This window comes from Prionailurus viverrinus, chromosome C2 (assembly GCF_022837055.1).
Source record: "Prionailurus viverrinus isolate Anna chromosome C2, UM_Priviv_1.0, whole genome shotgun sequence".
NCBI classification, from domain to species: domain Eukaryota; kingdom Metazoa; phylum Chordata; class Mammalia; order Carnivora; family Felidae; genus Prionailurus; species Prionailurus viverrinus.
Genome location: NC_062569.1, coordinates 78,455,029 through 78,480,691, shown reverse-complemented (window position 1 = coordinate 78,480,691; position 25,663 = coordinate 78,455,029). Strand labels below are relative to the sequence as shown.

The 25,663-nt window shown below is 40.8% G+C and overlaps 2 protein-coding genes and 4 non-coding genes across 13 annotated transcripts; 1 reads left to right on the top strand and 5 right to left on the bottom strand.

The window, feature by feature from the left end:
- The first annotated feature begins 1,431 nt into the window (after positions 1–1,431).
- Positions 1,432–18,568, top strand: RFC4 (replication factor C subunit 4). 5 transcript variants are annotated; one of them, XM_047875384.1, is made up of 11 exons: positions 1,432–1,567; positions 3,632–3,768; positions 5,338–5,416; positions 10,711–10,790; positions 13,045–13,164; positions 15,571–15,714; positions 15,909–16,029; positions 16,705–16,830; positions 18,062–18,142; positions 18,224–18,340; positions 18,421–18,568. In XM_047875384.1, exons 2-11 carry the CDS (start codon positions 3,644–3,646, stop codon positions 18,514–18,516), a joined length of 1,089 nt encoding a protein of 362 aa, XP_047731340.1. In that variant the 5' UTR covers positions 1,432–1,567; positions 3,632–3,643; the 3' UTR covers positions 18,517–18,568. The 5 variants fall into 5 exon arrangements, 4 of the variants coding, with proteins under 4 accessions (XP_047731340.1, XP_047731337.1, XP_047731338.1 ...); XM_047875381.1 differs by lacking the exon at positions 1,432–1,567 and adding an exon at positions 1,614–1,872; XM_047875382.1 differs by lacking the exon at positions 1,432–1,567 and adding an exon at positions 1,906–2,041.
- EIF4A2 (eukaryotic translation initiation factor 4A2) lies at positions 18,563–24,825 on the bottom strand. Of its 4 annotated transcripts, none has more exons than XR_007155656.1 (12): positions 24,709–24,825; positions 23,862–23,907; positions 23,643–23,775; positions 23,223–23,362; positions 22,258–22,426; positions 22,038–22,147; positions 21,696–21,839; positions 21,256–21,393; positions 20,920–21,009; positions 20,619–20,698; positions 20,071–20,181; positions 19,265–19,363 (listed from the first exon to the last, which is right to left on the bottom strand). XR_007155656.1 is itself a non-coding variant. In XM_047875378.1 (11 exons), exons 1-11 carry the CDS (start codon positions 24,735–24,737, stop codon positions 19,219–19,221), a joined length of 1,224 nt encoding a protein of 407 aa, XP_047731334.1. In that variant the 5' UTR covers positions 24,738–24,821; the 3' UTR covers positions 18,563–19,218. The 4 variants fall into 4 exon arrangements, 2 of the variants coding, with proteins under 2 accessions (XP_047731334.1, XP_047731335.1); XR_007155657.1 differs by having other exon boundaries at positions 20,075–20,181; XM_047875378.1 differs by lacking the exon at positions 20,071–20,181 and having other exon boundaries at positions 18,563–19,363; positions 24,709–24,821.
- Positions 20,754–20,893, bottom strand: LOC125175876 (small nucleolar RNA SNORA4). The gene has a single exon (XR_007156038.1). It is a non-coding gene; the product is annotated as a small nucleolar RNA SNORA4 (small nucleolar RNA).
- LOC125175868 (small nucleolar RNA SNORA63) lies at positions 21,072–21,203 on the bottom strand. Its single transcript, XR_007156031.1, has one exon. It is a non-coding gene; the product is annotated as a small nucleolar RNA SNORA63 (small nucleolar RNA).
- Positions 21,471–21,646, bottom strand: LOC125175898 (small nucleolar RNA SNORA81). The gene has a single exon (XR_007156058.1). It is a non-coding gene; the product is annotated as a small nucleolar RNA SNORA81 (small nucleolar RNA).
- LOC125175905 (small nucleolar RNA SNORD2) lies at positions 23,464–23,532 on the bottom strand. Its single transcript, XR_007156064.1, has one exon. It is a non-coding gene; the product is annotated as a small nucleolar RNA SNORD2 (small nucleolar RNA).
- Positions 24,826–25,663: the final 838 nt, after the last annotated feature.

The following is a 25,663-nucleotide window of genomic DNA, read 5'->3' as shown; positions in this document are numbered from 1 at the left end:
TGGAAGTGTCTAGGCACTTTGTAAGCACTAGTTAAAATACAAATGAATAAACGCGTAAAATTAACAATGAATATCATGTTGAGCTTGTATCAAACAAAATTTATACTCATTCATTTAGAGAAGACCCAGATCAACCTTATGAGTTAGGGGAAAGCCCTGCAGCAAAGGTTGCATTTAAAAGGGGTCAGATTTCAGTAAGATGTAGGAAAAATTCAGACCTAAGAAATGAGTAAAGATAAAGACTTGCCTAGGGCCCATAGGGCATGTGTCATGGTAGGGTTAAACATTATTAACAATCTTCTGATTTTCATTGAGCATCTGCACCACCAGATTTCTGGGCAGGGCTCTGGGATTAGAAGATGATCACAGCAGCTGCATGGAAAAGTGCTCCCTCTCACCAACAGCCAGTTACTAATAGAGGTATAAGCCACATGCATTCAAAAGGGCAAAGACCTCGACTTCAGACTTCTGATGTCTCTCCCTTTATTTCAATTTTTTTTTCTTTTTAATGTTTATTTTTGAGAGAGAGAGAGAGAGACAGAGTGCAAGCGGGGAAGGGGCAGAGAGAGAGGGACACACCGAAACTGAAGCAGGCTCCAGGCTGAGCTGTCAGCATAGAGACCCACGAATGGTGAGATCATGACCTGAATCTAAGTACATGCTTAACCGACTGAGCCACCCAGGCGCCCCTCCCCCTTTATTTTCTTTAAAGTTTATTTATTTTGAGAGAGAGAGGGAGAGAGAGCGCTCAAATAGGGGAGGAGCAGAGAGAGAGGGGAAAGAGAAAATCCCAAGCAGGCTACACACTCAGCTTGCAGCCCAATGTTGGGGTTCGACAGTTCTCACGAACTGAGATCATGATTTGAGCTGAAACCGAGAGTCCCGGAGGCTTAACGGACTGAGCCGCCCAGGCGTCCCGCTGTCTCCCTTTTAAGCACAAAGTTTGCCAGGCAACCACCAAGGTGGAGTTACAGGGCAGGATAATCAGGGTGCCCTCTTCTGGCCAGGGACCGACTCCACCCTCCCCAATCCCCCTCTTTCCTTGGGGTGAAGTAGGTTGCAGGCCAAACTGTGTCCAGGCAGAAACGTCAGTGAGACGCCCCAGGACTACCGATCAAGTCCACGGTGCGGTAGAGGAAAACGGGACTCCCGAGGCCCTCCGCGGACCGCAGGCTCTGGGCAGGCCCACGCCCCGTCCGGCCCCTCGTGGGAGCCGTCGCAGACCCCTCCCCGCCCACTTTCGCAGAGCATGCCGGGGCCGCTGTGCCCGCGGCTCCTCCCGCCTGGGTCGCTGTGTTTCCCTTGCCCTGCAGCCTCCAGTCCGAGGAATGCACGGGGACGGCGTGGAACTTAATCTACACCTCTTTGTCACTCTTGCCCCAGTCTGTGCGACCCCCAAAGCGTGTCACCTGTGCAAATAAAACGGGGTAGAAGTTAAGGGCCCCGGGGGCGCGGAGCGCGCGCGGCGAACCGGAAGTGACGCGCTCCGTGCCCGCGTATTCCCGCCCTGCCCTTCGCCGGCTGTTCCGTGGCGGGAACCCGGGCGACCGTGCTGACGGCGGCTACTGTAAGTGTCACCCGGTCTGGCGGCTCCGGGCCTCCGAGGCCTGATGGTCTCACATTGGGGAACGGAGCTAGAATTTCGCAGCCACCTCGCCCCTTCCCTATCCCCGGGAGCCCCGGGGACGACCCTGCGGCATCCTCGCTCCGGAGACGAGCGGCTGAGAGGCCCAGGCAGTGCCCAGGAGCAGGCGAGCCAGGGATAACGGGCGACCGGCAGGAGAAATTGCAAGGGTGGCCTTCGCTCTCCTCACCTCCTGCGCCCTTGATTCCCCTGTGATGTCTTCCCCCGTCGCTCCAGTTCGCAGAATGGTAGCTCAGTACAGCATCTTTCAGAGCCCTGCTTTGGCTTGTAGTACTGTTTAGTAATTGCTGCAACCTGTGGCAGGGATGGAGGGAATAATCCAGTAACGCTAAAAAATCCAGTAATGCAGGTTTTAACCATTTTTACCGAGTGTTTACTCATATGCCAAGCATAGAGGTATGTGTACACAGAAGTATGCTTTTTCTGTGTTTTTCTTAAAAAAAAAAAAAGATTAAATTGACATACGATATTAGTTTCAGGTGTACCACAGTGCTTAAATACATTGAGAAACTATTGACTACATTCTCTGTGCTGTAGGTTACATCCCGTGGTTCAATTTATTTTATAACTGGAAGTTTGTGCTTCTTAATCCCCTTCATTCATTCTGCCCTCTCCCTTCTGACAAGCACCAGTCTGTTCGCTGAGTCTGGGTTTTGTTTTGTTTTGTTTTGTTTAGATTCCTCATGTAAGTGAAATCATGCAGTATTTGGCTTTCTTTTGTCTTTGGTTAGTAGAACATCCGCAAGGTCTGTCCGTGTTGCCACAAATGGCAAGATGTTTTTTCTTGTTTATGGCTGAGTAACATCATGTGTGTATATCACATCATCCTTATCCATTTATCCACTGATGAACACTTGAATTGTTTCCATATCTTGGCTGTTATAAATAATGCTGCATTGAACATAGGGGCGCATAGATCTTTTTGAATACCCAAGAGTGGAATTGCTGGATCATATGATACCTCTGTTTTCTAATACTTTGAGGAAACTCCATACTGGTTTTCATAGTGTCTGCGCCAATTTAATTCCCACCAACAGGGAATTAAAGGGCCAACAGCCCTCGCTGGCACAATTCTTTTATTTACCTTTTATTCTTTTATTAACTGCCTTATGGAGTCGGCCTTAGCTCCTTTTACAGAAGGGGAAGCTGAGTCTCATAAATGGTAATTCAGTCACCAAATACTATGGAGCATCTATCATGTACTAGTTACTGCTCTAGGCCCTGAGCGAGAGCAGTGAAAAAAACAGAATTTTCGGGCAAGCTAACAATGCTCTCTTATCCCTAAAACAGCCTTCTGCTGCCTGTAAGAAAGTATATCTGGATGTTAATAGTGGTTATCTTCTGGGTGAGATTTTTGCATGACTTTTTAGAACAATTCATGCTTTCCCACTTCGTTTTGATTTCTTCGGATGAGCATGTTATTAAGCAAAAGAACTGTTTCCATTTTAACAACAAATTCCCAGACCCGACCCTCCCCACAAAACAGCCTCTTCAGAGTCAGCGGTAGTCGTTGGCTCTGCCACTAAAACAGATCTTTGAGTAGAGCTCTAGGCACAAGAAAAGAAATGAAAGTTCTCATTTGTGGTCCCAACTCCTCATTGCTAAGTCCGTCCCTGGGTCTGAGCTAAAGCTAGGCCCCTGACTGAAATGGAAGAGACTGTAGAGGCCCATGCATAGTTTGGCCATTAATGACATCATATTTGTCAAAAAGTGTGGAATTCAGAATTTTTCATTCATAAATTTATCTTTGTTCTGTAACTCTCTCAGTATAAATAAATTCTAAGTGTCCTAAGCACTTCGGCCAGTTTTATGGTCCCTTTAGTTCTCAGCACAATACATTTAGAGGATGCTAGGTCACGAGGTGATGTCCTTTATTTGGTAAGTAATTATTGGAATATTTTGCACAAGGTTAAGCGTGCTTTCACGCCGTATGTCCTCATAATGATTTCGAAAGAGCTTTTCCTTTTCTGTCTTGCACCTGGTCAGGGTGAAGTAACCATGCAGGCTTTTCTAAAAGGCACATCTGTCAGTACTAAACCACCACTGAAGGATCGAGTAGCTGCCACAGCTGGAAGCAGTGGAGAGAACAAGAAAGCCAAACCTGTTCCGTGGGTGGAAAAATAGTAAGAATGCTTGTGGTTTTGTTGAAATAGTTAATATATTACGTCTCTAACCAGTTTTGATCACTTTTTTTTTTTTTTTTTTTTAACTTACGGGGAGAGGGATGATTTGCTTTGTTTAGATGTCCTTAAGAATCACCCAATTAGGTAAGTCATAGAGCCTTGCAGCTGAAACTACTATAGAATGATCTAGTTTAATTACTTTATAGATGAACTAAGGTCTTGTGTATAACTCAGGTCTGTGGTTTAGGGATTGAGATACAGCAGAAGAAAACAGTTTCTAGAAGGTGACCATAAGGGCTTGTCAGGAGTTCCATTTAAATCCAAATAATCTGTTCCCCCTTTCATTGCTGGTAGGTGGACATTGTTGAGTTTTTGTTTATGCATTTTGGCAAAAACGCTTGAGGTGGCGCTTAAATTTAAATCAGCTAAGTGATATTATGACAAGTTGTTATAACCCTTGGTGTTATAATAATATAGCCTCAATTATTACCAAAAGTTTGTGGATTACTTATAGGTCAAATAAAATCCTCCCGTGTTTTATTTGCTACCAACGATGGTTTTTAAAATGGGAGATTTCACATTCGAATCTAGATTTTTAATTTAAAAAATATACCGGAGGGGGGGAAACCTAGGTTTTCAGCTTCTCAGGGGATTAGACAGCACTAGATGCAGATTCTCACTTGACACCATGAGACCTGAGTACTGCTTCTCGTTCTGGCAAGGTCATATGTTCTTCAATTCGCCATCGTTCTTCTGTTTTCTCTTGCCTTACACTCTGCCTTCTTTACTCTTGCTTTCTCCCTGGCCCCTGCAGGTATTTGCATATGAAACCCTGGTGTATAACATACACTGGTTTCCCTAGAAAGCATTATCTGACATAAAATTCCCACCCAGCATTGACCTGATTAATTAGAAATGTATAAATCAAGGAAGAGCTTTTAGCCAACTAAGTACAGTACCTAATCTTAGGGTTAGGAGTATAACTTTGTTCCAGTTTCTCTTAAAATCACTACTGATGTAAGATGAAAATTATATGTTGTTATACTTCATTTTGGTTAAACTTGTTATTTTGTTAGCCCTCAGTCAAGTGAATAGGTGTGCATTTTCTGCACAGTTAGGTGATGGATGAAATTGGTATTAACCAATTAACTATGTTAACTGTGTATTAACTGTATTAACCAAAATAGGTGTTTATTCTGGGGTGCTAAGTAGGTCTCTCTTTTCAGCTTAAGTGCATGATCTTATCAAAATACATTATGTTCTAGGCCATTGTTTACTTTAAATTTTTAACCAGTGGGCATTTGTGGTGTAATAAAGCAAAATATTTTTACTTCATTGTTGTAAGTACTCTAGATGCAAGCAATGCATGTAAAAGGAAAAGTGATTTCACTCCTTCAGTATATATTAGCTTAAGGTAAATACAAATGGGGCTTCCACCTACTTCCAATTATGAAAGTTTCCCATTTTATCACCAATATATAAGAATTATCATTGGTATTTTAGCAAAAGGAACACTTAAGACATTACTGTGGCTATTATACTAAATAATCTCTGGGGGTTTTTTCCCAGTCGCCCAAAATGTGTGGATGAAGTCGCTTTCCAGGAAGAAGTGGTTGCAGTACTGAAAAAGTCTTTAGAAGGAGCTGATGTGAGTAGCAAATGATGTGTCACGTCATTGGGAGATTGAAGATTTAATTTACTTACCCTCTTCCTTCCTTTTATAATTGCCTGCTCCCCTAAAATACTAGCTGTACATACAGTATGCCCTTGATAACTATTTGTACAGTGGATGACTGGTTCAAATATTGATTGAGCATCTCCCATTCTGTCCTGTGGCATTGTTATGTAATACTCAAGTGGAGACCATTGAACGAGACACGCTAGGTTCTTTGGCTCATGAGCTTTTATTTTGGTGGAGAGTGACAGAGAATGAATCTGCAAGCCAAATAAATAAGAGAATTATAGATAATTGTGCTCTGAAGAAGAGTTAGAGATTCTTTGAAACTCTAATTGCTCACCTAATGTTAGGATTTGGTTTGAACTACAACATAAAAAACATGAGTATTTCTGCTTATAGCATTGTGTCTCCTGCTGTGATATGTGAGATTTAAAAAAACTCTTTATGGATGTGAGAGTGATCTGGCTGTAACATCTGTCACCCCATTGATGGCCAGGGTTGATTCAGCTGATCTGGCTGGCTAGGCGGGTGTCCCCTTCCTCCCTCACCGCTCCATGTGTGTCCCTCCCGAAGCTGCACGCTCGGTTGAAGAGGACAACCTTCCCCGATAGAGGAGGACCGTTCTTTGGTCAAGGGTGTACGAGTAGCTGCGCTCCCCTGCCGAAACCTCCAAACAAGCTCTCAAGGTCCATTTGTAGGAGAATATAGGGTAGTCAAGTTTCCAAGACTCCAGACACATCCAAATGAGGTGCTGCATGTGGCAGTCTGCCTTTCTTAAAAAACAAAAAAACCCAAAACTTTGAATGACTTGCATCTTAGGTTATTCAGGGGCAAGATAACTCCGTAAGAAGAATTAGCAGTTTAAAGTTGTATTATGAAGTGCTTTAAGAACTCAGTAAAAGAAGGGGAAAAGTTGCAGATGAAAGTGGGATGTGGTTTTTACTTTTTTTCCCGAGGAAGAGTTGCTTCCTTCCTCTCTGCCTGGCTACTTTGGATTAGAGGTTCTTTTGGCTTTTGCTGCCATTATTCTCTTCCTGGAATTATACTAGAGTAGTACATATTTTGAAAGAAGTTCTATTTCTCAAACTATTTAAAATCTTTGCCACTTTTGTTTTGATTTGATCTTGACACAAATGTCTTTACCTTTTAATTTTGGTGTATACAGTTTCTTTTTAATTAAAAAAAATTTTTTTTAATGTTTATTCATTTTTGAGAGACAGAGCGTGAGTGGGGGAGGGGCAGAGAGAGAGGGAGACACAGAATCCAAAGCAGGCCCCAGGCTCTGGGCTTGAACCTGCACACTGTGAGATCATGGCCTGAGCTGAAGTCGGATGCTGAATTGACTAAGCCACTCAGATGCCCATGGTGTATACAATTTTAATTGTATAGTAATAACTACACAGACTGCAGGACAAGATATATTTTAATTGGTAGTATTCTCAACTCTTTAGGCATATGTAGTGGGATTATGATCCAGTTCTTGACTTTATACCATCTATCTCATAAGGCTGAATTAAGAAGTTTCTTTTTTAAACCCTTGTTTAATATTTTATGTTTGTTTTCAGACCAAGTTTTAGAAAACTTAAAGATGAAATATTTTTTTAATAAATGCTTTTATGTTTATTTATTTTTGAGAGAGAGTGCAAGTGGGAAGGGAAAGAGAGGGAAATACAGAATTCGAAGCAGTCTCCAGACTGAGCTATCAGCACAAGCCCAATGTGGGGCTCGAACTCATGGACCATGAGATCATGACCTGAACTCAAGCCAGACACTTAACACTGAACCACCCAGGTGTCCCAAGGTGAAATAACTTGTAAATTCTACAGAGTAAAGAAAAACAATCCATACCTTCATTTACTTTAGTGTAGGTGCTGCTGAAGTGAGTACTCGTTCCTTCATTTAGATTAGAAGTTATTAAAGTAGAATTATAATAGAGGTTTTTCAGACTTTTTTTTTTTTCAGTTTATATATTTATTTTGAGAGTACGCAGGAGAGGGGCAGAGAAATAGAGGGAGAGAGATAATCACAAGCAGGATCCACACCGTTAGCACAGAGCCCCATGTAAAGCTCAGACTCAGAAACTGTGAGATCGTGACCTGAGCCGAAATCAAGAGTCAGTTGCTTAACCGACTATGCCGCCCAGGCACCTCCAGAAATCAATTTTAAGCCCTAATATTCCACATACAGTTCTTGAACGCACCATATATATCACCGTTATGTAATGTAAGGCTTAATAACTTTGCCATGTTTCAAAGAATTTAAGTTATTGTATGTGATAGTTACATGGATGAATTACTATAAATATTGAAGCATGCATGAATCAAAATAATAGTAATGACCTTAAAGGGGCACCTGGGTGGCTCAGTTGGTTGAGCATCCAACTCTTGATTTCTGCTCAGGTCATGATCTCATGGTTCATAGGATTGAGTCTTGTGTCAGGCTCTGCACTGACAGCACGGAGTCTGCTTGAGATTCTCTTGCATGAGCGCATGCACTCTCTCTCAAAAATAAATATTTAAAAAAATAGTTATAATCTTAAAGACGAAGAAGCCCAGGAATATTTTTTTAATAAAATTGACATACCCAAGTTGACTAGCCCAGAGCTACTAGAAGGAACGCAATGATAAGGATTAGAGTGGAAATAAGTAAAATAGAGACTAAAACAAACAAAAACAGTAGAAAAGATCAGTGAAACCAAGAGCTGGTTCTTTGAAAAGATAAACAAAATTGATAGACCTTTAGCCAGACTCCTCAAGAAAAAGACAAGACTCAAAATCAGAAATGAAAGAATAGAGATACCAAAGGACACCACAGAAATACAAAGAATTATAAGAGAACATGATGGAAAAGTATATACCAACAGATTGGACAACCTAGAAGAAATAGATAAATTCTAAAAACAAATAATCTTCCAAAACTGAATCAGGAAGAAATAGAAAATCTGAATAAACCAGTTACTAGTAATGAAGTTGAATTGGTAATCCCAAAACTCCCAGCAGACAAAAGTCCAGGACCAGATGACTTCATAGGTGAATTCAACTAAACATTTAAAGAAGAGGTAATACCTATTCTTCTCAAACTAATCAAAAAAGTAGAAGAGGAAGGAAAACTACCAAATTTGTTCTATGAGGCTAGTATTTTCCTGATTCCAAAACCGGTTAAAATGCTTAGAAGGTTTTTGGTGTTTGCGGGGCGCCTGGGTGGCGCAGTCGGTTAAGCGTCCAACTTCAGCCAGGTCACGATCTCGCGGTCCGTGAGTTCGAGCCCCGCGTCAGGCTCTGGGCTGATGGCTCAGAGCCTGGAGCCTGTTTCCGATTCTGTGTCTCCCTCATTCTCTGACCCTCCCCCGTTCATGCTCTGTCTCTCTCTGTCCCAAAAATAAATAAACGTTGAAAAAAAAAAATTAAAAAAAAAAATGAAGGTTTTTGGTGTTTGTTTTTAAGTAGTGAAACTCGTAGCTTGTGTCTTAAGCTATGTTACTAACGTGACAGTACCAGTCTTCAGTCTATACATTTGTACATCGGTTTATTTATTTGACACATGTTGAGTACAGTACAAGATGCTGAGAACACAGATATGAAGAGAACAAATAAAGTTCTTGACCTTCTTACGCTTACCATCTAGTGAGGTAGACCGGTATTTTACAATCAAACCCAATCACTAAGTAACAACTGTAAGTTACTGTATATAAATAAATAATTACAAAGTGTGTTAAGTGCAAAGACTGATGAGAGAGTAACACAAGAGTTCCACTTTAGACTGGGTGGTCAGGGAAGGCTTCTGACTTGTAATGCAGTAAGAGTTGGCTAAACAGAAAAAAACAGACCCTACCTAGCTCATGGGGGAAACATAGGCCATAAAGTGCTTAGTTGTTAGAATTCACTGTAAGTTGGAGCCTAGAAGGTGAGAGAGTTGGTGAGCAGATCATGGATGTCCTTGTAGGTATAGGTTGATTTTTGTTTGTCTGGTTTTGTTTTTCTAAGTAGAGTGTGAAGTCAATGAATAGTTTTTTTTGTTTGTTTGTTTTTAATTTTTTTTTTTTTCAACGTTTATTTATTTTTGGGACAGAGAGAGACAGAGCATGAACGGGGGAGGGGCAGAGAGAGAGGGAGACACAGAATCCGAAACAGGCTCCAGGCTCTGAGCCATCAGCCCAGAGCCTGACGCGGGGCTCGAACTCACCGACCGCGAGATCGTGACCTGGCTGAAGTCGGACGCTTAACCGACTGCGCCACCCAGGCGCCCCTAGGAATAGTTTTTAAGTGGCAAGCAGAGTGGCATCTGATTTGGGTGAAGAATGGATGGGAAGGCTGAGGGTTAGACAAGAGTGGAAACACATGAACTGTGCTGCCTAGTTTCCTATGTGCGGTGATTTCTGTATGTGAAAGGACGTACTGAAGAATGCAGTTTTGTAACAGCTCATTAGATTTTTGTAGATTTATCAGTCTGTACCACAGATTGTGTGCTTGATATGAGCCAAGCTAATGAGATTTAAGGTATACAAAAACATAGTGATTTAGTTTAATCCTTTCTTCCTCTAATTAATTCTCCCTGACATATTGGGCATCCCTACACAGTATATAATCATGGTATAGAGTACTACCTAGCACTTAATAAATGGTTTTTGTTTTTTTTTTTTCTTCTCCTACTCTTGGAACATTATCGAGAGCCCTGATGAGTCTTTTTCATTCCTTTTTCCTCAGTATTAGCCAAATCCAGGTTCTCCTTTGGTCCGTTTCCTCTTTGAAGCAACTGACATATTTATAAAATATAAAATCTTGCCCAATCCTGAGCAAAGGGTGGGATAGGGCACTGAAAGAAGCCTGAGATTCCAGTTTTGGGGTGCCTAGCTGGCTCGGTTGGTGGAGTGTGAGACTCTTGATCTCAGGGTTGGTTGTGAGTTTAAGCCCCACGCTGAGTGTAGAGATTACTTAAGAAATTTAATCTTTAAAAAAAAAAAAAAAAAGTTCTAATTCCAGCTTTGAAAGCTTCACTTAAGTATATTGGGAATAGAGCAGTCATAAATATGGATTCAGCTTAAGATATTAGACATTTTGGAAGAAAGTACGGTATTACCTGAAAAAAGAAAAAGCAGGATTTACAACTGCTAATACTGTGATACTGGTTATATGAAGAAATATTTGTATTCAGATATGTGCACTATTAGGGAAGTCATTGCACTGTTCCATAGACATTTTCAGTCATCATTTTCATCTATTTGTGCCAGAATACAGTTTTTAAAAAATAAAATTTAACTTCTACAGCTCCCTAATCTCTTGTTTTATGGGCCACCTGGAACTGGAAAAACATCCACTATTCTGGCAGCAGCTAGAGAGCTTTTTGGGTAAGTTCAAATCTCTCTCTTTAAAAAGGCCTAGACACCAAAAATCTCTGCTTTTCTTTCTCTAAAAACTTATATTTGGTTTCTCTGCATGCATGGTTATTGGCTTTGTTTTTATTTCTGTATTTTTTATTAATTCAGCGGGCCCATTTCAAGTTCTTCCCCTCCAATAAATAAGCTTGGCTACATCTTTTGTAATCTTCATTTTGAACCTTACTCAGATGCTGGAATGTACTACAACACAGTAGCGTCATGATTTTTCATCACTTGAACTTTTTCGTTATGATTTTTGGAGCCCAGAGGACCTATCCTATCTTTCTTCAATCATGCCAATACTCACCTCAGTCTGTTAATGGTGTGTTCGCATCTATGTCCTTGTGTGATAGAATCTGCTGTGTCTGATGCTACTGACCCACACCACCCCTTCCAGAGTTTCTTCTGGCTTGGGCCTTTCCAGCGTTGCCTCTGGAGTAACTAGGCCAGCTCCTTGCCCTTAAGTATCTTGAGTGAGCACAGTATGTGGTAGTTGATGCAGTAGGAGTCCAGGAACACCAGAAAAATCTGTGAGCCAGTTTCTTAGATTCTTCTTTCTGGATTGACTGTCTTGGCTTAGCCAACCATTTTAGAGCAGCCTTTGGATTTCTCCACAATTTTTGTATCAAGCATAAGGTCAAAGGGTACATCTGAAATCCTACACGTAAAAATAATCAGATGCCTCTGAAAGCACCAAATATGTAGAGATAATTAGTTCTATGTGAACTAATGTGAAGGAACTATGTGAAATGTGAAGGAAGAAAAATGGGGAAGCTGCTGTGAACCTAATATTTTATTTATTTGACAGCAACTTTTGTTTCTCAAGGAAATTATAAAAGTTCTTTGGATTATTCCACAACTCCAGTCCAAACTGAACCGGCCTTAGCAATGTAGTCATAATGAAATTAAGTACTTTATTAGTTTTTTGAGAGGTCAATCCAAATTATATAACTTTTAAAATATCCTCTTAAAAATAATGTCCTTATAGAACTAAAAGAACTTTAATTATGAATTCCACATTTCATAGTATATGTAGTTTTAAAATAGAAAATATATACACAGAGCTTTGTGTGTTTATGCCCAAAGAAAAATGCCTAGGATCTCATGCTGTTTAGGAAAAATAAAGAGAAGACTAAATCCCAACTCTTTTTTAATTAAAAAATATGTGTATAATGAAAAAGGGGAACCCATTTTCAACACACTGGTGTGGCAGGGTGTTTTAATTGTTCTTTTAATTTTCTTCTGATTTCTCAGATGGTCCTATGGTGAGCTACTTTTTTTTTTTAATATTTATTTTCGAGAGAGAGAATTTGAGAGCGAGCACACGTGAGCAGGGGAGGGGCAGGGGACAGAGGATCTGAAGTGCGCTTCTGTGAAGCCCAATGCAGGGCTCAAACTCAAGAACCAAACCATGAGATCATGACCTGAGCTGAAGTTGGACACTTAACCGACTAAGTCACCCAGGCACCCCTGGTGAACTACCTTTAAGAATTTTTTTAAAAACTCACTTAAGAAAAACTTCATGTATTAATTCAGTAATAGCGCTGACAGAAAGCCACCTTATGGAAATAATCGAAAATATGCTCTATTGCAGCAGTATTTAAAATTGAACATATTTAAAACTATCTAGATGTCCAACAATAAGCAAATGGTACAGTCATAGGATAGAACATCATAAAGCTTTTAAAACGGTATTTATGGGGCGCCTGGGTGGCTCAGTCAGTTAAGCGTCCGACTTCCTCAGGTCATGATCGCGCGGTCAGTTAGTTCGAGCCCCACGTTGGGCTCTGTGCTGAGAGCTCAGAGCCTGGAGCCTGCTTTGAATTCTATCTCCCTCTCTCTCTGCCCCTCCCCAGCTCACGCTCTATTCTCTGTCTCAAAAGATGAATAAACGTTAAAAAAAAATTTTTTTAATGATATTTACGGTGGTTCTGATGACATGGCAAGATGTTCATGATATAATCCTAAGTGAAAAATTGATTTAAAATGTTATAAATTATGTGATACCATCTTTTTTTTTTTCCCATCTGCTTTTTAAACTGCATGGAAAAAAACCTATGTCTATGCAAAAGAAAAAATACACAAGTGATTGTGTGCCTTCTATCTATAGTGTTTACTAGGTGGATTTTAAACTACTTCAAAATGTGCCATTTTTAAAATGTAGTTTAAACCTTGGTTATTTATATGCTGTATGATGTTTCATATTTGTTTCATTTTGACATAGGCCTGAGTTGTTTCGATTGAGAGTTCTTGAATTAAATGCATCTGATGAACGTGGAATACAGGTTGTTAGAGAAAAAGTGAAGAATTTTGCTCAATTAACTGTGTCAGGAAGTCGTTCAGAGTAAGTAAGCTCACTTTCCCTTCTTCATCCCATGTCATTGCATGTAAAATACTTCTCTGCCAAATGTCCAACTCCTTTTTCTTTTTTAATTTTTTAAAAAATTTTCCTTATGTTTATTTTTGAGACAGAACATGAAAGGGGAGGGTCAGAGAGAGGGAGACACAGAATCTGAAGCAGGCACCAGGCTCCGAGCTGTCAGCACAGAGCCCGACACAGGGCTGGAACTCACGGACCGTGAGATCATGACCTGAGCTGAAGTCGGATGCCTAACCGACTGAGCCACCCAGGTGCCCCTTCTTTTTTAATTTTTTTTTAATGTTTATTTTTGAGAGAGAGCACAAGTGGGGGAGGGGCAGAGAGAGAAGGAGACACAGAATCCGAAGTAGGCTCCAGGCTCTGAGCTGTCAGCACAAAGCCCAATGTGGGGCTCCAACTCAAGGACCGTGAGATCATGATCTGAGCTGAAGTCGGAAGCTTAACCGACTGAGCCACCCAGGCACCCCTGTCCAACTCCTTGGATCATATCTCTTTTTAAGATTTTATTTTTTTAAGTAATCTCTACACCCTGTAGGGCTCGAACTTATAACTCCAAGATTGAGTTATATTCTCTGCTGACTGAGCCAGCCAGGTGCCCAATTATCTAAATTATTTAAACCCATCAAGTGACCTTTCTATTATAATAACTAATTTTAAATTGTTTACTGTCAAGAGTTTTTAACTGATGTTTTGTCTAAGGAGTATTAATCAAATTTGATAGTTTGATGGTACACTCATAATAAAAAATCCAGATTTTTGTTATTGTGTTATTTGAAAAAAATTTCAGGTATCTTAAGCTTCAGTGTATATTTCATACTTAGGGTGACCATATAAGTTCTTGTCTAAACTCAGACACTTTTAGACTAAAAGAGGAGGTATTATTAATAATTTAAATAGGACTGCCCTGAGTTAAACAGTGATGTTTAGTCAGCTACTTATACTGCTTAGATGGCAAAGTACCAAGATAAAATTTTTGGAAGCTGGCATATATTTAAATTTGTATCTGAGCATATTTAAGAATTTGTAGAAAGTGATTTTTGATATCTACCTTGGCCTGACAATGCATATAAATCCTGTATTTGATAAGGGACTTAGATCAAAAATATATAAAGAACTCTAACATTTTAATGATAAAAAGAAAACCCAGTTTAAAAGGCAAAGGAACTGAATAGACCTTACACTAAAGAAGATACAGTAGTTCTCCCCCCGCCCCCCCATTATATATTGTTTCTGTGGTTTCAGTTGCCTGCACTCAGCTGAAGTACAGAAACAAATGATCTACCTTCTGACATAATCCTCAGAAGGTCATTAGTAGCCTGACATCACTTCATCTCATCACATAGGCATTTTACCATCTCACATGATCACAAGAAGGGTTAGTACAGTCTCATAAGATATTCTGAGACCATGTTCACATAAACTTTATTACACTGTAATTGTAATTGTTCTATTTCATTATTAATTACATTATTGTTCATCTTTTCCTATGCCTGATTTATAAATTGAACTTTTTCATAGGTAAGTATATAGGGGGTATGTGTGAATAGGAAAATACATGGTATATATATTTGTATGCTGTTTGGTGTACTATCCCGGGCTTCAGGCATCCAGCGGGGTCTTGGAATGTACTCCCTGTGGATAAGGGGGGACTACTATACAAATGGCCAGTAAGCATGTGGAAACATGCTCATCAACATCATTAGCCACAGAGAAATGCAAATGGAAACCATGATGAGATACCACTTTACACATACTTGGATGGTTGTTATCAAAAAGAAAAGAATTCATATTGGTAAGAATGTTAAGAAATTGGAACCCTTATACTTTGCTGACTATAATGTAAAATGGTACATTTTGAAAGTACTTTGGCGGGTCCTTTAAAGTTAAACATAGAGTTACCAGATGACCCAGCAATTCCAATCCTAGGTATATACCCACAAGAAATGAAAAAATAGGTCTGTTCAAAACATGTACAAAAATGTTCATAGCGGTATTATTTATAATAGTCAAAACATGGAAAAATCCAAATATTCATTAACTTATGAATGACTGAATAAACTGTGGTATATCCCTTTGCTATATTATTTAGCCATAAAAAGGAATGAAGTAATGACGCAACAAAATGAACCTTGAAAGCATGCTAAGTGAAAGAAGCCAATCACAAAAGACAACATATTATTCCATCTATATGAAATGTCTAGAATATGCACATCTGTGGAGAAAGTAGAGATCCATGATTGCCTATGGCTGGGAGAGTTGGGAGAAGTGACTCCTAGTGGGCATGGGGTTTTTTGGGGGGACCATGAGAATATTCTAAAAGTAGATTGTGGTGGTGATATGTGAATTATAACTCCTGTTTCTCTGAATCAGTGGGAAGCCATGTCCACCTTTTAAGATTGTGATTCTGGATGAAGCAGATTCTATGACCTCGGCTGCTCAGGCAGCTTTACGACGTACTATGGAGAAGGAGTCTAAAACCACCCGATTCTGTCTCATCTGTAATTATGTCAGTCGGTATGTGTATTGCCCTGAAGAAGATAGATGCTAGGCAGCCTTATTTTGATAACTCCAATTAGGGAGAAAAAAAACTTTAAATGTTTCAAGGCTACAGTAATTTCTCCTCTATCACATCTTGATTTGTTCTGATAAAAAGGTCTTTGGGGGGAAATTCTTTAGATACTGACTTTCTTTTCCCCAATATTTTACAGAATAATTGAACCTCTGACCTCTAGATGTTCTAAATTCCGCTTCAAACCACTGTCAGATAAAATTCAACAGCAGCGATTACTAGACATTGCTGATAAAGAACATGTCAAAATTAGCAATGAGGTAATTCCTAATTATTGCAATTACTAATTCCTTTGATGAATTCATGTAAAGAGGTCCTGAAAGCATCAAATGTGTTGCTTTAATTTCTGATACCTTTAGGCAAAGTTAAGCTAAAAGAGTGACAGTTGGAATGTCGAGGAATTATATAGCTCTTCAGCATTCTTGTTACTATTAGAAGTTTATTATATTTCTGAGACCCAGAACTGGGGCAGATTTCATACACCTGATACAAATTCTGCAAAAAATCTCTGCATAATGACAAGATTTTAGTGTCCTAGCTAATGTTTCACTTCAGGAGAAATTTGGTGATGAAATTCAGGTACAGAAAGAGACTATAAAGGCCTAATTCATTTTAACAGAATTTAACCATAATTTGAATCGTTTTTGCTTCATGTATTAAATAGAAAATAGGATTCGAAGTGTGGAACATCTCTGTCTCTGCAAATTTCTTTCAGAGGCAAAAGATCTATATCCTTTTATTGGACTGATGCTGTCTTCATGAATTCTGCCATTTTATAAGACTGATAATATTCCCCTAAAAATGAAAATACATTTTTTCCCCATTAACTCTAGGCTAAAACATAGTGTTTTTCCACTTTCCTTTATTAAAGCCAAAAGTCATAATTGGCTGTCCATCACTGTTAAAAAAAAAAAAAAAAATTTTTTTTTTCCTAGGGAATAGCTTATCTTGTTAAAGTGTCAGAAGGAGACTTAAGAAAAGCTATTACATTTCTTCAAAGTGCTACTCGATTAACAGGTGGAAAGGAGATCACAGAGAAGGTGATCACAGACATTGCTGGGGTAAGATTGAAATTTTTAGTTGGCTTTGTGGCTTTTAGAAAATTTTCGTCAAATATATACAGAATGCTTAATATGTGCTGGTTTATTCCATTTGGGCAGCTTTAACAAAATACCATAGGCTGAGTGGCTTATAAACAGAATTTCACAATTCCGGAGGCTGGGCAGTCTGAGGTCAAATATATGTATTGAGTATCTGGTGAGAACTAACTTCTTAGTGCCTAGACTCTAGTTTGTGGACTAGACTCACTGCATCCTCCCCTGGCAGAAAGGTCTTTTATAGGGCACTAATCCCATTCATGGGGGTTTCACCCTCAGGACCTAATCAACCTCCCAACAGCCTCCTACCTTCTTAACATCACAATAGGGATTTTTAATAGGAGTCTTGGGGTTATTAGGTTATAGCATGTGCCAAGTACTGTGCTAGAAATCGTGTAATAAGGGAACAACCTGGAAGCATCACAACACTTCAGGGATGTGGCATTAAAATAGATTTAACAACTGTCCCTGTTCTGACAAATCTCTTCTGGCCAAAAGGTCATACATATATAAAGGGGCAATATCCTACTTACAGAAATCATTTGTCAGGGTTCATCTCTATTAGGATTACTACTGCTACTACTTTTAAAACGTAAGTTTCCAAAGGTATTTTTCAGTGCCGTAATGAAATTGATGGCATTAGTCGCCTTTAATTTTCTGGGTACTTTGGGCCTTCTGAGAGCAGTAGCTTATTAGTGGCATCTTTGTTTGGAAAGGGGCAGGGGGCACTCTCCTTTAAAGTCCCTTTCTTAAAGTACTTGGCTCATTTGAGCCACTGGGGTATGACAGCAGCCAGTAGGGACAATTTTTAGCTGTTCACCCACTGCCCAGATCAGCTATTCTTGTTTCATCATGGGCTCAAACTTGAAGCTCTCAGGAGCAAAGGAAAGCAAAATGCATCTCCCTGGATATAGAATAGTGACTGGACTAATTTAAGGTGCTCCAACACAGGGTAAAAAGCCAGGGCCATATGGAAAACTCAGCTCCCTAGCTTTCTGGATCATGTGTCTGGAGTTCAGGATAGAAGCCATAAAGGGGCTTTCCAGCTCTGCATGGGTTTAGTTAGGGTTAACAGCTCTACATCCCATGCCACAGGACGTCTTTTCGCATACAATGAACTACCCTACCCAGGCCTGAGAGAAAAGTGGGTTCAGGCATGTTCAGACCCAGAAACCAAACCTTATAATCTTTTTAGGTAATACCAGCTGAGACCATCGATGGACTATTTGCTGCATGTCAGAGTGGCTCTTTTGACAAACTAGAAGGTGTGGTAAAAGTAAGTCATCGCTTCACTCATAACTATGGGGAAGGGAAAACTTAAAAGAATCACCCCAAATGCTGTACTTTCCTGTTGCAGAATTTAATAGATGAGGGCCATGCAGCCACTCAGCTTGTGAGTCAACTTCATGATGTGGTTGTAGAAAACGATAACCTTTCCGACAAACAGAAATCTATCATCACAGAAAAACTTGCTGTAAGTAGGCACCTGTTTGCACACTTCAGCAAAATGTGGAACTCCAAGGGAAATTTTACTAACCTTTAATTTTCTTGTAGGAAGTAGACAAGTGCTTAGCGGATGGTGCTGATGAACATCTACAACTGATCAGCCTCTGTGCTACTGTGATGCAGCAGTTAACTCAGAATTGCTGAAATGTTCGTAAGATGTTTAAAACTTAAATAAAATAACCAAAACACCTTTAAAGTGAATATACAATTTATTTAACATTCAAACTTCATTAAGACATGTGCAATATGGCAATTTTAATTACTGGGGGTTTAACCCTACCTAGGATATGATTGCTTGCTGGGGCTTAGCAACAGGGTCCAGTTCACACTTAGCACTAATTAAATACTTTATTGAATAAATACAATACCAAACAAAATGCATTCAAATGCTTCCTAAAAAAAAAAAAAAAAATCAATTTTAAAGGCCTTTCTATTCAGGCTAATGACAAACACAATAAAGGCAGATATGCTAGTTTAACATAATTGGCTGATTTTATACAGCACTTATATCTTTTAGTCCACAAGTATATTATTAAATGATAGAGAACATCTAATACAACCATTTCTACAGAACTAGGAAATAAATTTCTAAGAAAGAAAGATTTTACAGACCCCATCTTTTATACCCAACCCCAACAGTCTAACTCTAAAGAGGATAAAGCCAATGCCTTTCTCCTCACAAGAGCTCACGACTAAAGTCGCTTTGCTATCAAAATCTGTATTTCTGATCCGTTATGAGCATTGAGACAAGATTCAAATATTCCCAAAGAAAGAAGCACAATGCACGTTGTGATCGCCTATTCAGCAACAGCGAGCACTGCATTCAAAACTATCTCATCCCAGGAATTAAATAAGGTCAGCCACATTCATTGGCATTTCCTCCACTGTAGTATTGTAGAAAGTCTCAATGTCACGAAGAATCCTCTTGTCTTCTTCAGTAACAAAGTTTATAGCCACACCTTTCCTCCCAAATCGACCCCCTCTGCCAATTCTGTGTAAGAAAAAAAAAAAAATCAGCAATTAGAATGTTTCTTCTCAAATTCAAATGAACTACTGAACATGATGATCCACTTGTTAACCATCAGCTGCTGTTTACTTAACAAGGTTATAGTTCGTGCTTCTAATTGGAGCACTAGCTGCTAATCAATATCTAGAGAAAAAAATCTTCCTTTGCAGTTAGTGCCAAAAGGATTCAAGGCTTGTCTGGCTGCAAAATGAGATTTTATCAGGTGTCTTGAGCACTACTTTTAAAGCAGATGACAGTATTGTGTTTGGGGTAGTGAAATTAAAGCCCATACCAAAGTGGGCCAGCCAAGAGCAGATGTCAGCCTGGGACAGATGTAAACACCAGGGATAAAACAAAAAGAACAGTTATGTAATCCATTTCGACGCACCTCTGGAACTGTAAACTGTAAATACAAATGCTGCAAGGTTAACTACTGCCTAAGACTCACAACTTTTTCCAGTGGGAAAACAAGTATTTGGTATGGTAACCCAAACTTATCACTGCTTTTTTGCTCAGTTTCACACGTTGTAACTCAAATTACTCAAAACGTGTTTACCTCCAAAACAGCTTTCTACCTTCCTGATAGAAACCAGACAACACAAACCACCTACTAGACTAACATACAAAATGCCTTGGCTGGAGCAACTTAAAATATCAAATAATCATGACAAAAGAAAAACAAATATAAATACCGACTCGCTCTTTATTCAAACAGTGTGCTGTTTCGCTTATGATTCCACGTCCTAAATTACGTCAACGCCGTTTCTGAGCGCCATCTCGTCATCAACTGCTGCTATCGACTCCTGTATTTTTTAAAAAGTCTTTTTTTACATCATATAACAAAGTACAGTTCAATTTACTTAGGGATAAAGCCACTATAACTAAACCAGGGACTGCTCAAATTGCTACCAGACAACACCAAGAAAATCCCAACTACAGAGGAATCATCGAGAAAGCACATGGACACAGGAACTTCACTAAAAACTCAAAAATAAGCTAAGACCAACAGATCTAAACAACCAGATTTGTATGTATTCAGTCCACAATTTGGGCAACATTTACAACTGTTTTCCCACTGTTAAGATGACCAATCTTCCCAAGTACAATTTTAGTTACACCTTACCAAGTTACTAAGTCTTTTTACTTCCCTGATTTGAAGTTACCTTTCAAATAAATCAGTCAGTAGAAAAGACATACATGAATTCCTTTTCCCAATGCAGTCAAGATGCCACCTACTCACCTGTGAATATAGTTTTCACGATTGGTAGGTAGATCATAGTTTATAACCAATGACACTTGTTGCACATCAATCCCACGAGCCTGAAATACAGTAATATAATGTTCAACTCCCAAAAAAAACCCCACACAGCTATGTAATGTAGGCCACAAAATAGTAGTGAACTATGTTAAGTGGTATAGCCCACTGTGGAGTGTGGTCTGTTCTTTATTCTCCCAAAGAGCCCAAGTTGGTAAAGGTTATTAAAAAACCTTCCCCCCAAAACAAACTTTTGGTATATTAAACAGAACGGTAAGAGACTTACCAACAAGTCAGTAGTGATCAGAACGCGGCTTGACCCTGATCGAAATTCCCTCATGATAACATCTCTTTCCTTCTGGTCCATGTCACCATGCTGCAAATTAACAAACCTTAATTCAAGAATCACCAGTCAAACCAATATTTAACTTTATTGACATGTATGAGACCAAGCGTCCCTGGCTGCTACAGGAGTATAGCAGACAGGTATAGTTAAGAAACAACTTTATTTTGAGCAGGGGGAACGACAACACAGCACTTAACAGCTATATTGTAGTCTAAATCCTGCTTTAATGAAAATACAACACTATAATTACCACTGCTAGGTTACAACACCTCTTACCAGAGCAGAAACTGTGAAGTCCCTGGCGTGCATTTTCTCAGTGAGCCAGTCCACCTTGCGCCTTGTATTAAGAAAAATAACAGCCTGAGTAATCGTCAGGGTCTCGTACAAGTCACAAAGTGTATCCAACTTCCATTCCTACAATATTTCAAAGTTAACACAGTTATTAAAATCTAGTTTCCAACTCCCATGAGAAATTCATTGTTAGGCCTAATACATATAGCACCAAATCTTAAGACAAAGGACACTGGACATTAAGAAAGAGGTCCACCCCAGTCTTTACAATCTAGTGCAGTTATTTTTCTTCTTGTGTGTACTCTGCTAGCATTACTACAGAAACTAAGACAATCTTAGGTTCTGTAATTTTAGCACAGTGCTTATACAAGAAGGTTAAAAAAAAAAAAAGCTACATCTTAATGTCTAGTAATTAGATACATTACCTCTCTTTCAACATTAATATAAAACTGTTTGATTCCTTCAAGGGTCAATTCTTCCTTTTTCACCAGAATTCGAATTGGATCTCTCATGAATTTTTTGGTCACTTCCAACACATCAGTTGGCATTGTGGCAGAAAGCAACACAACCTTAAAAAGACCATGCTTATGTTACTGCACAAATAACACACTTTCACAATACTCAAAAAACAGACCAGCCTCACTATGAAACTGTTACAGTTCTGCACCAATTGCTTTAAGGGAAAAAACCAACATTTCAATTGTACTGCAACCTGCATTAACCAAAGTCCCAACTACTATAGGAGAGGGAGTAAAATTAAAGCTCACCTGAATACTCGTATTTAATTTTTGGAAAATCTCATAGATTTGATCCTTAAACCCTCGGCTCAACATTTCATCTGCCTCATCCAAAACAAACATTTTGATCCATTTTGGAGCTGACAAAGACAAAGCCATACATATTATCAGCTCTAGATCGGTAAGAATAGGATTGCAAATTTTAATTTGTAATAGCAAAAACAAATTATATTCAATCAACAATACTTACAAAGGTATCTTCTGTTTAACATATCAAACACTCTTCCTGGTGTACCAACAACAATGTGTGGTGCTTCAGCCTGCAGTTTTTGCATTTCATTCCGAACATTGGTTCCACCAATGCAGGCATGACAAGTTGCTCCCATATAGTCTCCAAGGGCCAGAATTACCTTTTGGATCTAAAAGCCAATACCCTTCGTTATTATGCAGCAGAACTATAGGCTGTGACTAAAATTCCAAAGCACAATGGCAAATATCTGGTCTGCAAATAGCTTCTATGCATGCACAGCACTTAACTACTTCCAAGCTTAAAATGCAGACTGATCTAACAGCTTCCTGATAAAATTCCCTTAAGGTGTCTTCCTTATGCCTTGTCAAACTTGGAATCTTGTTGCCCCAGATACCAGCTATGTTAATTAAAAGATCTGAGTTCAATCATTTCCTACATTGCTCTTCATTGTGTAGGAAGGGGTAAATAGTGGAACAGTGGAATGATCTCTGCAATTACATCTAGGACAACATGTGGATACTTAAGTTTTCCCCGAGTACTGGAATTTGTCATTTTGACCTTAATAAAGCCTAGTTTTATTAGCAAGGTTTTACTTCAAAGCCAATATAGCAGTGAGCTTTGAAAACATAGCATGCAACAGATGCATCACAAACTACTGAGACAGTCAAAGAACATGTCACTGCAGTTTTCATGTTGCACAACTGCATTCAAACTTCAAAATGGGAACAGACCTAGTCCACCCTGAAAAGAACACTTTGGTTTCTCAAACCTCTTACACAACCTTGCAAACCATACCTGCACACCCAGTTCCTATGTTGAACTTTCAACAACTCCCTGCATGCATGGACAATTAAAAGGAGGGCTCTAATAGGACCGATTTACACTAAGTTTTAAATTCTTCACAGTTGTGAAACCTGAAACCTATGCAACACGCAAGCAGTTTTTTTGAACTACACTATCAATACCTGTTGAGCCAGTTCTCTGGTGGGGGCCAATACTAGTGCTTGGGTCTCCTTGAACTCAATCTCCAACTGTTGCAGGATGGAAATAGCAAATGTGGCTGTCTTGCCAGTACCTGACTGAGCTTGAGCAATCACATCATACCCTAAAAAAAGTAGGATACATATTTACCGATCCCACATCAAACCGCCACTTCTAGTTCACACCATGTATTCCGTTTGGAACATTAATTATGCCCAAATCATCAAGTGATCAGCAATGAGCATTCTCTTCATTTCAGGTCAGTCCCGAAAGATGATTGCCATCATTTCACTTTAAGGAATACAAACAGGTGCTAGTCCCCCAGAAGTTATTTTCCCTTTAATGGTCCAGGTCTATGTAGAACAGTTAATTCATTTCTATCAAGTGCTAACTAGTTCTTTTACCTTTAATACAAGGAATAATAGCTCTCTGCTGAATAGCTGAAGGCTTCTCAAAACCGTAAGCATAGATGCCCCGAAGAAGAGACTCCTTTAAATTCATATCGTCAAAGTTATCAACAATCTCATTCCAGTTGCTCTGTAAGTTACATATAAAAAAGACCGAGTAAGTGGGATGAACAAGCTCACCTTTCCACCGTTTCAAAATCCACACACATTCCTTACCTCGATGACACCATCGGGGTCCATTCCCTCTGGGCCTCCATGTTCTCTGCCGACGAGAATACTGCAGTTAGAGAACTTCCCTTTCCCACGTCTTCTCAGGGGCACACCAAGGGACAGCCCTATTCTCGGCGGCCTCCTCGGGCTACCCTCCCCTGCACGTGTACACTCTCTAAAGCACAAGAGGGCCCGTGCGCGCCAGTCCGAAGGCCGACAATAAGGGACGCCCGGAAAGGCCCCACGGACGGCGGCCCTTCCCCCCCAGGCCCGACCGCCGGGCGCTGCCGTCTCGGCGGCAGACCGTCTCGCGAGAGCTCCACGCGCTGAGCTCCGCCCCTTACACTGCGCAAGCCGGGGTGATTGACGCGGGCCGAGGCCTGGCAAGAGCTGTGCCAACGGTTCGCAGGGACCCCGTTGCCGGCGCGGTCCCAGCCGCCTTGTGGTGGTGACGAGCGGGCGCCGCTGCCACCCTTCCCCCCACCCCACCCAAAGTCGAGCACTACAACTCGCGCCACCCGCCGCCAATAAAGCTTTCGGCCCGTTACAGTGTACCGACTGCGGACTGCGCCACCCCTTTAAACGTGGCCCCGTGGCAGGGAAACCGGCCGCGGTTTCAAAGCGTCTTCGGGGGGAGAGAGGACACCCTCCAACACCACTCCGTTTTTGTACCCTAGTCACCCCACAACCCAGGCCCTACCCATCATGGAAGCTTCTCGAAGGGCAGGGGGGTACTGCACCCCAAGGAAACGCCCATGAACCCAGAGCTCCCTGCCCCACGCCGTCCATTACACTGTCCGCTCGCGTCATATGACCTTCACCACAAACTACCACCACCGAGAAAGCGCCATACCTGTTATAATCCGCGGAGCCACCAGACATGATCCGAAGAAACACTCAGCGCCCGACTGGAAAGACAGCGGTACCGCGCCACCCGTTTTTTATAGGCTCGCGGCCGGAACCCGTTTTCTGCGGAGGAATTTTCTTGTCGCTCTTCGGTCATCCACCAAATTGTGACCCTGGGGTCCTTACCTCAGAAAATATCCTAAGCAAGTGGGTGGGAAAATCCAAATTTAGTGATTTCTGGATCTTACAGGGCCGCTGGAAATCCCAGGACCTTGGGGGAAGGTTGGGACTCTTTGCCTTGCGGCGGAAGAATATTGCAGCAAGGGGTGGCCAAACCAAGCTCCCGGCCCGCCCCGCTCCTACGGGGTTTCCGCGTCCCTGAAGCAGAGACGGCCGGGGGAGCCGAGCGGGACCGGGAGGCGGAAGCCTGGGGCGGTTGCGTGCTGGGCAGCCGGCGTTTCCCCGCGGGCCAGTGGAGCTGAGCTCGCCGTCCGCCGCCGGCGCTCGGGGCCCGCGACTGGGGCACGGCCCCGCTCTGCACCTGGGGGGGTGGGGAGGAGGGGTTCGGGTTCTTCCGCCGCCTCCCGCCGCTGTTCAACTCGACCGTGAAGAGCCTTCTGGCCGCTAGCTGAGCGCTGAACATCTATTCAGATCTTAAAAGTGTGAAACTTCCTGCGAGGGAAGATGTCGGCCACCCAGCTCGTCCCAGAAAACCCGGTGCACCGGAGTACATTGTGCCAAGCGGGAAAAAACTGTTTAGTGTCATTTACAAATGTCTCTGGAGTAGGCAACTCTGTTCTCATGTTGCCTCTGGTCTTCTCTCGTTCTCTTTTTAAAATAATAGTAATTTTAACGTGTGAGGAATGCCCGATAAAATCACTGAACTTTTGCAAATGCTTAACAGCTAAGGAACGAGTAATTTTCCTGTGATGCAGGAATGTAAATGGACGCTTCCGGCAGCT